The 12,257-nt window shown below is 35.3% G+C and overlaps 2 protein-coding genes across 7 annotated transcripts in view; one reads left to right on the top strand and one right to left on the bottom strand.

Moving 5' to 3' along the window:
- Hepacam2 (HEPACAM family member 2) overlaps positions 1-8,005 on the bottom strand; it is a 41,906-nt gene extending 33,901 nt beyond the window's left edge. For 2 of the 6 annotated variants that reach the window (XR_013435300.1, XM_040291508.2), the window contains exon 1: positions 2,717-2,923. Coding sequence is in view for 4 of the 6 variants with exons in the window: in XM_040291508.2 (XP_040147442.1) it covers positions 2,717-2,795 (79 nt within the window). In the remaining 2 variants the exon portion in view is untranslated. Of the gene's footprint in view, positions 1-2,716; positions 2,924-7,980 lie in introns of those variants that run through there. The other 4 variants (XM_040291509.2, XM_078040416.1, XM_078040415.1 and 1 more) reach the window with 4 other exon arrangements.
- A 29-nt stretch (positions 8,006-8,034) lies between these two features.
- Positions 8,035-12,257, top strand: part of Vps50 (VPS50 subunit of EARP/GARPII complex) — a 121,121-nt gene continuing 116,898 nt past the window's right edge. Inside the window, exon 1 of the mRNA XM_005340532.4 lies at positions 8,035-8,213. Within this exon, the coding sequence (XP_005340589.1) occupies positions 8,181-8,213 (33 nt within the window). The 5' untranslated portion in view covers positions 8,035-8,180. The remainder of the gene's footprint in view (positions 8,214-12,257) is intronic.

Here is a 12,257-nt window from a genome sequence, read left to right as displayed (position 1 = left end):
ATGAGTTTCTCTTTAAATAGAATCTTATCTCATTTCCCTAAAATCTTTTCATTTTGCAGAAAAGACATAAACCTATTGATATGATATAATCCTTGTACTCGAGTTTTAGAAATGAACAGATAATTGGGTCTTCCTAATTAGGGAGGCACATTTTAGGGAGGCACATTTTCATCATTGATGTATTTCTCATTACTGTTAAACACAATAATCTACTAATTTTAGAAAAAAAATAGCTTAATTTTGAGGGGTTTTCAAGAACTTTAAAGGACTAAAGCTACTGATTTTATAAAGTCATCCTCTGTGTGAACAAAAAAAGCTTCAAGAAAGCACATAATATAAAATTAAAGAAATGTTAACTTCCTTTTTAGAGTCCAAATATTTGGAATTAAGTGGGAACATTTATTAGATTCATTGATAATTTCCTTTTTAAAAGTGTTGTTTTGGTAGTTGTGTATGGACAGCATGCCTTTATTTTTATTTGTTTATTTTTATGTGGTGCTAAGGAACAAACCAGTCAGTGCCTCACGCACGCTAGGCAAGTACTCCTCCACTGAGCCCAGCAAAAGCCCCTTCATTGATAATTTCTTAGAATAAAAAAGAAAGATTGGGTAAAAAGTAGAAGTAGGGAAGACAGACATGCTCCAAACATGATATATGCAATGTATGGCTATTTCAGAGAGTCCCATTAATTTGTAAAATTAGTATCTGTTAATAGTTGCAATCGAAACAAAAGTTATATTGTGAAGTATTTCAAGAACATAGAAAATGCAAAAAGATATACAGCCATAATTAGTGTGTTAAAAAGGGAAAAATTTTAAACTTTTTATATCTAAAACATCAACAGAAACATAGATAATCATTAACAATCTGTTATACAAAATTATAGAAAAATTTCCCTTTTACAGACTATCTTAAAATGTATAAAAAGAGTATCTTTAAAAAATATACAGAATTAAGGAACACTTTAAATTATACTGTAAAATTTATCTATATTCAGCAACAAAAAGTTCCCTGGACCAGTTTCACTGTATTGAATATAAACATTAGGCTCCACAAAGTGACCTCTACCTCAGCTCAAAATAGTTGACATTTCTTTTCCCATTACCATGCATGGTATTAGTAAGCATAACAGAACTCTTGTTGACTGAAAATAAATTCTTGCATCTTCATAGAAAATAGAAATTATAAAACTTTATTTTCAATAGATAATAAAAGTTCTATAGGGCTTTAATCTTTAAGACTTTTTTTAAAAAAAGAAGATAGAAACAAAAAGTCATTACTCCAAAACACAAAACAAAGGGTTTCACAGTTGTCATTAAAACAGGCTATCCACAGAGAAAGTAGATTTACATACGAAAGAAAGTCTTGAGATATAATAATAACTTTAGTTATCTATGAATATGCAATTTCTCTGTGGTACACCTTAATTTTATTTCAGTCAAGTTTTTCAGCTGAATTTTCTATAAGTTCTTCTCAAGGCCAATTATAAAAACATCACTTATAAAATGACAGCAGTCTTATTGTTCCAAAATTAAAAATGAGTTGGACATACAGGATACTTTCAAAATTAAGAAAAATGCTTAAGTTATGGTAATATTCAATTTTTCAAAAAATAAAAAATATATTACAGGCTTGAATTTAATTATATAAACACTATAATAACTGGAACAATCACAACTATGGGAAACTCAAACACTTCAAAACATTTAAAGACCGTACTTTTCATGTACATGAGATATGTGCAGAATTAGATATAAATTTGAATAATCACCACATTTACTACAAAAGTATAACAAAATATACCCATGAAAATAAAGCACTAACTAACTGAAAAGGTCGAAAATGCTAATGGTTTATGTTGCTAAGTTGTCCTTAAAAATTAAGGAATAAAAACCTCTTTTGAATTTCTGTCATTGAAAGTAAACAAAACATGAAACAAATTTGTCTTTTAAAACCTATAAATAGGAAGATGGGAAAAGAGAACCCCTGGTGAAATAATGTCAATGGATAAAAACTGTGGGAATGTTTGGGAAGTACTCCTTTAAACACTTCGGATAAAGAGGAGAATGAGAAAAACATTAAAATACAGAAAAATTTCAATAGGACTAGACATTGGGAAAGAGAAAAGCTAAAGGCATTTAGGAGAAATCATCCTTTTTAACACATTTCTCCCTTTTGTCACCTTTTTTTCCATATTTCATAAAAAAGATAGGTCATTTAAAATAAGGCAGATTTAACAGAATTAACAGTTTGTAAAAGTATCTTTAAGGCAATATATTTAATTAAAAAACACTTCTATAAATTGTTTTTAATTTAATCATAAGTGATTCCAATTTCATGGCCTATTAGAACATTTGCCAAAATAAATGCATTAAAAGATGATTGAGCCTATATGTAAACTCTGAAAAAAGAAGAAATTCATTAGATTTTAATAATGTCTTAACTTTCTTAATGAGTGCTATTGGCAATAATTGTTGTTCCAAGAAAACAATGATAATCTATTTATTGAAACTCATTTCTCCTAAATGTTCCTGCTTCTTTGTTGGAACAGTGCATTATTGTTAAAAGGTTCTGACCTGCTCTTCAATTATCTCAGAGAATCTACAGCCTAAAGCAAATATTTACCTTATGCTCACAATAAAAACAAAACTAGAACCCCTTCTTCCCCCTCCCCAAAGCTCCAAATACCTAAAACACAATTCATGCAGGGCCTTACCTAAGAGAAGGAGGTATATTTTGCATTGAAAGATCCCACCTGTGCTGCTGAGACGCTCCATGAAAGCATCCTGTCCCATGTATACAATGCCCTGTTTTCAGTGGTAAGTTGGTTCATGGACCAGCAGCTGCTGGTTTATTTGCTAGGGAAATTAGCAGTGAGGTAACAGACCCTATCCTGCCTCTTGCTTCTGTGATTTGAATACAGAATGAATGTGTATACAAAGGACACAGGGAGTGGGAACACCTGTTATATGCTTTGCAAGAATATTGGCTTATGACTTTCAGAATAGTTTCTTAGTGATTATCAGTAACTGTCAGTATATTTTATAAATTATTCTTAGTTATTAATAATCACACAAAGGAAAACATTCTTTGGGGTGACTTTATTGAAAAACAGTATGCCTAAATAAAAAACAAAATCAGGAGCTGGTTTCCTAGTATTTAAAATTATGTCATTATTTTGAAATTTAAGACTCTTTTCTATGAAAATTAGTTCATATACCTTCTAAGCAGTTGTAAATCTTCATGAAGCCAAGAATTAACATGTAAAAATTATTCTAAATAATCAAAATAGAGCATAAGAGTACTTTTAAAAAATGTATTTTTCTATCAAATCTTTCCTATTACAAATGACTGCTATGGTCTTATTGAATCTGTGGGTTCATCTAATTTTTAAAAGCAAATCACAGGTGTGTTTCCAAGAGGGGCTGAAGCATGGATCGTACATAATTATAACAAAAGCCTATGCTAACAGATATTATCTAAAGACCCATTTTCACAGCTGGAACTTGAAAGGAAGTGAACCAGTGATCCAGAAAAGACCTTGCCTCTACTGTGGAGCCCTGCCTACAGGACTAGCCTAGCCTCTTCATTATCGTGGAAGCAGGTAGACTGAGCACTTCTGCTTAATTTACTTAGTTATAGGTTAACTGTTATTTGCATGAAGGCTTTGGTCCAAGACTTGAACTACAAAATGGAAAATTTATAATCAAATCAGTATCAAGTCAGGTAAAGTTCCTTGTATAAATCAGTTTTAACAGTAAATGTCCACTGAAGAAGTCCAACAACAAGAGGGGAAGGAAAAATATTGCTCAAGTGTAATTAAAAGTCAAAAAGTAATGACAGTTATTTTGGAGTCCAAGTTTGGAAATATTCTTTTTGGCAAGGCTCCCAACTTGTCTATAAGGGATTCTGTAGGCAAAGAAAGTGACTTTCAAAAAATCTGAGTCCTCTTCAGAGGTCTGTCATTTAATGATACCTCCATGCTTCAGAAAAATAGAAAGAGCTACCCACAGTGCCCAGTAATAACCACAAGTTCCTCTGAATTATCTTTACGTCATGTTCACAGTCTGTTATAGCACCTATCTCATTAACCTTGATTTATTTGATTAGCTGTTTATTTTCCCTCTGAGCCCCTTGAAACAGACAATAGTCTTATCTATTTATGGATCTTTGACATCTAGGCATAGTACTTAACTATTATTTTTGTTAAAATGTTTCCCCAGGAACAAACTCCAAATAATCTTTGCCCCATGCCTTCTGATGCTCAGTTGATGCTTAAGAAACACACACTGGGCTGTGGATGTGGCTCAAGTGGTTAATGTGCTCGCCTGGCATGCTCGTGGCATTGGGTTCGATCCTCAGCACCACATAAAAATAAAGATGTTTTGTCCACTGAAAACTAAAAAATAAATATCAAAAAATTCTCTCTCTCTCTCTTTAAAAAAGAAATGCACATAAATTTTGATATTAGATTGCACAAAAAACAGCTCGTAAAGTAGTACGGGAGTTCTACAGATATCACATAAGCTCTCTCACACCATTCAGATCAGTGTTGTTTTAAAATATTAATTGCTTTCATTAAATAACCTTTTTATACTGTTTTCCAATCAAATGATGGCTCATTATGAAGTTTGTTGGGTACTGGCAAATGAGAGAAATACAGACTATATATTGTGGTTTTCCTGAAATGAAATAAATTCAACTTAATGACTTTATATTGTGGTATTTTTTCTATTGCTTTTGTTATATTTAAAAATATACCTTTTATGATACAAGATAGTAGATGTTATATAAATTAATTAAATACCAGATGAACCATAATTGTGATCTTTTCTTGTCATGGCACACATTAAAAAACTGACAATACTTGTGTAGCACATGTAAAGGAAGCACTAAGTGGCATAAGCACAAAACACCCTCTAGCGGTAGGTTTGTAGGTATAACCTCTCATCTGCTGCAGTAATTTCAGTTCAGATGTTTATACAGAAAGTCATTCAAAGCAATGTCAAAATTTAGCTTCAACTGTTGCCAATTTTTACGTGACTTAAAAAAATTGTTTGAAGTGTTTTTATAAGAAATTTCTCACCATCAACATCTCACATCACACTTGTAACCCCCTAGAAAACTCTGCTCTACTATATACTGCTTAGGGAAAAAAGGGCCTTTAACCTGTTTACTTATTTATATCTATACTTATACTTAAAATGAGAAGGGTGATTATCCTAAAACAAGCTATATTAATGGTTAAATTGTAAGCAATGCAAGGAGCCACTGGGATAGGGTATATGTTTATAAGTGTATATGAAGTTATATGTGGTCCTGTGCAGGGGTGTGTGTGTGTGTGTGTGTGTGTGTGTGTGTGTGTGTGTGTGTATTGGGAGGACCCTGTTCTTTTGTTCTCTCTCAAGTCACATTACATAGTTTATAGTCTAGTTTATTTAAATTATAAGGTTGATCTTTCTTTATATACCAAATGACTGCTACATGAATTTCAAACATCCATATTTTTAATCCATGTTCTTTGAGTATTTTGCAATGGCAAAAAAATTGATAACTAGAGGTGGTGAAATGCCAACACCATGTGGACTGGGATTGTGGCTCAGCAGTAGAGCTCTTGCCTAGCATGTGTGAGGCCCTAGGTTTGATCCTCAGCACTATATAAAAAAATAAATAAATAAAATAAAGGTAAAAAAAAAAAGAAATGCCAACATCAACATAGAACAGTAGGTCTTTAAAAAAGTGAGGAAAGAAAGCATTTTCTTATTGTTGTAATTAGATCCTAGGAAAGGTTACTGTTTACAGGAAGAACTGGCTGACAGAGTGGGCCAGAACCTGTGCCCAAGCCTGTGCTGTATTCACTCCTGTATTGTAAAGTGTACAACACTGGGTCCCAGAAGCCTAGATATACCCTCTGTGGCTGCTGACTATGTGGCAATGTCTTCCTTCTTGACTCTTCTCAGCCACAGCTTTACCTTCAGGAAGTGTTCTGTTTTCTGTTATTGCCTGATCAGGAAGTATGGTCACATCATTCTGGACAGGCCAAACTTCTCCACTGTTCTAGTATTTATAGGAGGAAAAGAAATTTATTTTCCTAACCACATGAGGTTTTCAGCTCTTTTTTGACCTTTGAGAGTTCCCCCCTGTTTGGGCCATCAGAAATATGCGCTTACTTTAATTGTTAATGATGTGATTTTCCAATCTGCAAAAACAGGAATGGCACCAAGGAACTATAAAGCTCAGCAAGCTTTTCCTCAAGACTTGTTTGCAGGCCATTATAACTTTCCACTAGTTTTCTGTGACCTACCACCAGGAAAAACTGAAAGTAATAAAGAAATCTCTCTCTCTCTCTCTCTCTCTCTCTCACACACACACACACACACACACACACACACACACACACACATTTTTTTAAATGGGAATAAAATAACATCCGATCTTTTAAAAAGTGTTCATTAGGGCATTTAAAAATTTTATCAAGCTAAAATGCATCATTTATGGATCATTTTGTAAAATGTTAGGGTAAGTTGATACAGTTTATTTAGACAACCAGCAGGAATTAACTTTACATGTCAATATTGTACTTAAAGCCTTTGCGCTTTTAGAAGTTTGTATTTTCTACCTTCTTCACTATAAGATGTAAACTAAAATGTGGAGCTTTAAGGTAAAACAAAGTTGTAATGCTTTTCTTGATTCTCAGAGTCTAATAGTTATGCAAAACACTTATGTTTCCAAAATTTTTTGATCATCTTAACTTTGTGCATTTTTTGTGTATGAGAGAAAATTCTGGGACTGAATTTGGGTTCTATACCTGGATTAAGGTGTAATGAAGTGTGTGGCCTCTATATCTTATATGGATTAATTCTCTTATCGCTAAAGAATGGATTTTAAATAGAACAGCTGGGTTGCCTCTAAGAATCACTGAAGACCTAAACCAACCAACAACCCCTAAGAAAATAATAACAACAACAACAGGATCCTTCTCAAGTGAACCTGACTACTCAGAATCACAACTACTGGAATTGATCACCACTAAGATATGATTTTTAATTAAACTGTGAACTCCTTCCATATTCATCTAAATTGCTTAATATAGGGTTGCTCTGTGCCCAATGATCAACAAATATTTATTGAATTCTGTTTTGTTTTATATGTTAATATTGTAGGGAATTTGTTTCTTTTGATATAGAAACTTCTAAATATTAAAGGTTTTAGTAAACTAAGAACAGCCAAACAATTAAAAGAATGAACTAAACTAGAATTGCCCTAAAGTGATGGGAATTTTTAAGGGTTTAGAAATAACAGAGCCAGAGATACATACAGGTAAACATAATATCAAAAGGAATTGCTAAGCACTTTGATACTGATAGAAGTATACACGAGGTGGTTCCGCTGGAGCAGGAAACAGGGCAGAATTATGACTATTAACACCTCAAAACTGTGTGGTGCTTCATAATTTACAAAATTGCACCCACTTACATAATCATTTTGTAATTACAAAATCCTAGGTCAAATATTACAACCTAATTTTTAGAAATTAAAAGTTTCTGAGAGATCAAATAGACTTTCAAAATTAAAAATAACCTCAATATTACTGTTCCCCACTAGTGGCCAGACGCTTTGGGCAACTCAGAGCACACCTTTCCTCAGGCCAAGCCCAGTGCCACCTGGGAAGTCCCAAGTTTTCAGGTGATCTCACCAAGTTTGTCCTTCCCCTTCCCGTCAGTCTCACGTTCTCCCACCCTACCCCTCTAGACCAGCTGGCGTTCACTCTATCACACGCCCAGCGGGCGATCTGTCAGTCTGGTTTATACATGGTCTCAGTGTTTGTTCTTTAGTTCACAGCCTGGTCACCTAGGACTTCGGTTTCAGATTCGCCAAAGCAGAGAAATCAAGTGCAAGTACCACCGAAAAGACTCAACATGTAAAATTTGCAGGCTTAACGGAAGCACCCGGTGCTTGGCTTGCTGGAAAATGTAGTACCTGGCGGTGCTCTTCTCACCGCTTCTGCGCTGCGGCCGGAAGACTACAGTTCCCAACATGCCCCGGGAAAGGAAGGCTGACCCGGGTCAGCGCTCCACGTGACCGTCCACTATGGCTTCCCTGTGTCGGCGCCAGCTGTCTGGTGGTTCGGTGTGATTTGTTAGCTCTCTGCGGCATGGTAATCTCCCCACGACTTCGACATGCAAAAAATAAAATCTCTCATGACCCGACAGGTAAGTCCTGGTGGCTGAAACAAAGGCCTCCTTTATCTCGGCTGGAGAAGAGGCGAGATGTTCTGTCCCTGGGCGGCGGCGGGTGGAGACCTAAGTTGGAGGTGTTGGCAGGTGTCAGGAGGACTTGGAAGCTGGGACGCACCCTGTAAAACTCACCTGAGCTGCCTACATCGGATTCCTGCTGAAGTAGTTAAGGCCCTCATAGAAGCATTTCTGTAGACAGGGTTAGTGAGGGAATCAGGCTGGCTTTGTTTCTCCTCTTCGCCTTTTTGCCATCTTTCCAGAACAGCACTAGTTGTCTTTCAGGGACCCTTGGCATCCTGGCTGGCTGGCTGCGAGCAGGAGATTTGGGAAGACAGGTAGGGTCTGTATAATGGAGATGACTTGTAGAGTGAAACAGAACCCGACAAGCAAATGACTTGAAGACAGAATTGGTAGAATTGTGTTTGGGGCCAAATTCTCAAACCTTGTAGCTAAGTTTTTTTGCATATGAAAATAATTCTTTGTTTATCCTATCTCACGATTCGATTATGAGTATCATCAGTAAGCTAAAACTGTGAATCCTGTTTAGTTTTTAAAAAATATATTTTTGTCATGGCTAGATGAGGCTTTTTTTTTTTCCAAAATGATAATTCATGAGTAAGAATTTCGGCTATTTTGTAACGATAATTCATGAGTAAGAATTTCGGCTATTTTGTAACCTATCTCATTTATGTTAAGGCTTCCTAATAAGGTTTCAACTTCCTTCAAGCACGAATTGGTATGCATTTCTATTATGTACTTACTGACCTGACTTACTTTATTTCAACTCCAGTATTTCAAAAGAATTGGCAGTTCTTCACTACTTTAACATGAAATAAACAATTTATATTAGTTTTAAATCAACATGCGAAGTTGGGAGAATGTGGAGGAAAATCCTTTAGTGAAATATTCATTTGTGCCTTCTTTCTTGTAGTGGTAGAGATTGAAGGCAGGACCTCATGCATGCTAAGCAAAGGCTCTACCACAGAGCTACATCCCCAGCCCTTGTGATTTTTTTTTCATGATTAAAAGAGAACATAAATTTCAAATTCTTATTTATTTGAGAATTTAAATTTTAGAAATATCTGAACAGGTTACAAATTATTTTTGATGGACAGTGAAAATGATCCTTGCAATATTATTTTGCTTTGTGAAATTACATTGTTGAAGTCATGAAAATAAAATAAAAATTCTGTGAATAATAAAAGATTTGCAAAGGGGATAGTAGCATTTTAGCATTCTTTACATTTGTTGTCTACTGGTGCTTAGTTAGCTTCCTACTACTTTTTACTTAATAATGAGTTTGCATCTTGTTTCATCCTGTGATAACTGTGTGACCTTGGGCAAGTTACCTGATGTTTCTAAGCACCTGTTTTCACAACTTTAAAATAGGAACAATAATGTGTTCCTCTAGGGGTTAGCCTGGTGGTGATGTTCATACTATGTAAATGAAGTGAAAGGAATAAATAAAGGAAGTAATAGTGCAGTTTCTAGGCATATCAAAGAAAAAAATGCTTGACCATACAGACCCTTGCATTGGCTACATGGTGGGAAAGCAGGAAAACTGAAAGCAGACTGTTACAGTAATTCAAGCAGTAGAGAAGTTCAGCAAATGTTTTGTTATCTGTCGTTTGACTTTTAAAACACTACACTTTTGTATGTCCTACCACTAATAAACTGCCTTTGGACTGCTGAATTTAGACTTCTGTTCATGAGTTAAGTTTGGTGCTCTCATGATTGTTGCTTCCCACACAGTTCCAGGTAGCAGTGTTGCCACAGTTATAAAACAGTTTTGGGTGGCTTGTTCTTTTTGGATCTTTCTTTGTGAAAAATAGTAGGAAAGGAAAAAATAAAAATTCTAGATACCAGTGACATTAAGTTTATATCTCCTGAATGTAATGGAATTGAACTAAAAATGGTAATTTCTCAGCCTCAGGCAGTTGCTTATGGAATTTGAGTAGCTTTTATCTATGTTTAATTGGAATGGAAGAAATATCTGAAGAACATACATGAAACGCTGGAGCTATACTGTGTAAAAAGTGAAGTAAAATTGGAGTTTTACACAGCTTTTAAAAGTCAGTCGAATCATATGTGTTTATGTCTTGACTTCCACAAAGTTGTTTATTATGTTTATTATGTTAACATATATGTTGAGTTAATGTGCAAAGTCTTGAAATTAAGGTCTATGAAATTTATAGTATGTTGGCATTTCAGCTGTCCCAAGATCTTTGTTTTTAAAGAGTGGGAAGGAGGGAGGGTTTTGTTAGCTCTTTGTTTAGATTAGATCTGTTCCATCATTCTCTATTATGCTGGCCTCTGTTCTTTCAACAAATTGAATTGAGCACTATGTGCCTGGCACTATTCTAATTTTGAGGGATGAAGCCGTGAACAAAATAGACAAGTGCTAAAGTAGACATGATGATAAATGCTATAGAGGAAAAGAGGATAGGGAGTCCTGGGAGTAAATTTGGGATTGGCAATTTGGGATTATTTGTAATTTTAGAGTTTCATGGATTGCATCAGAGAGATGGCATCCTAGCTCTCTGGCTGTGAGCAGGAGGTTTGGGAAGACAGGTAGAGTGTGTGTAATGGAAATGACTTGAAGACTGAAATAGAACCATAAAAATGACCTGAAGGAGGTAAGGAAATGAATCATGTGGATATCAGTGGGAGGACAAGCAATTGCAGAGGTTCTGAGGCAGGGACATGTTTGAGGAATTTGAAGGGACCCTCATAGCTGAAGTGGAGTGAGTGAGGAGAAAATAGTAGGAGTGGAGGTCAGGATGAGGTTAGGGAGCTAAGGGCAGGAAGCAAACTTACATAGAACCTTATACCGCACAAGAAGGCCATTGCATTTATTTTGAGTGAATTGGCAAGCAGAGGAGTGATGGAACATGATGCTAACTCTTCAGAAAGACCATTGTGACCTTTGTTTTAAAAATAGATTGAAGAAGCAGGCCAAGGGGAGTGGGAAGTGGAAACAGAAGACTAATAAGAAGGCTATTGCAGTAATCCAAGTAAGAAGTGTGTGGGTTTATTCGGGGTCCTGTGGTAGATGTGTTAAGAGGTTGGATTGTGATTATATGATAAATGTCTAGTTAACAGAATTTCTTGATGAATTGGACTTGGGCTTAAGGGAAAGAGGATGATTCCAGATGGTTTGGCTCCAGAAATTGGGAGAATGGACTTGCCACTTTACTGAGGTGGATAAAACTGAGGGAAGAATACTTTGCATGGAAATGGCTTTTAAACTTTTTAATTTTAAAGCCTAAAATGGTAAGACAAATGAGTCTGAATTTATGGGGAAAAATTCCAGGTATAGATAAAACCTCAGGAGTTACAAGCCTATTGATGGCAAAAACCTGGTTAAGATCACCAGTGGAGTGAATGTGGATATATGAAGAGTCCAAGATTGGAGCTTTTGAGAATTCAGTGTCAAAAGGAGAAGGGTGAATTCTGCACAGTAGAACGAGAGAGAACAGCCAAGAGATTAGAATTCTTAAGCATCCCAGTGCTCTCTAGCATATAGCAGATGCCCAATAAGTATTTGTAGAATGAATGCTGGATAAAGACAACAAACAGGAAGAGTGGATCCTAGAAGCCATGTAAAGAATTTTAAAGAGGGAGTGAACAGCTGTGTTAAATGCTGCAGACTGACCAACTAAGGTAAGGGTGAGAGGGAGCTTTTGGTCTGGGCAGCAAGGAGGTTATGGGTGACATGACAGTGACACTTTTCATGAAGTGGTGAGGAAGAAAGCCTGATTGGGGTGCTTTTTTTGATATGATAGAACATTAATTGCTGGTCTCACAAATAGATAGTGATTCACATAGATATAACTGAAGTAGTCTGAAGTGTTAATCTGATTTGGGCAAATAATTAAAATATAGAGATAGGTGTTAATGATACTAGATTTTGTATTAATTTAAACATACAAAATTATGAAATTATCAAAAAGAATAAAGAAAATCACATAAAGAATAATGATCATAATGAAATTTCAGTTTATAAAGGCAGACTACTAG

Source organism: Ictidomys tridecemlineatus, chromosome 2 (assembly GCF_052094955.1).
Source record: "Ictidomys tridecemlineatus isolate mIctTri1 chromosome 2, mIctTri1.hap1, whole genome shotgun sequence".
NCBI lineage: Eukaryota > Metazoa > Chordata > Mammalia > Rodentia > Sciuridae > Ictidomys > Ictidomys tridecemlineatus.
The sequence above is the reverse complement of the archived record's forward strand: the minus strand, read 5'-3'. Positions and strand labels throughout refer to the sequence as shown.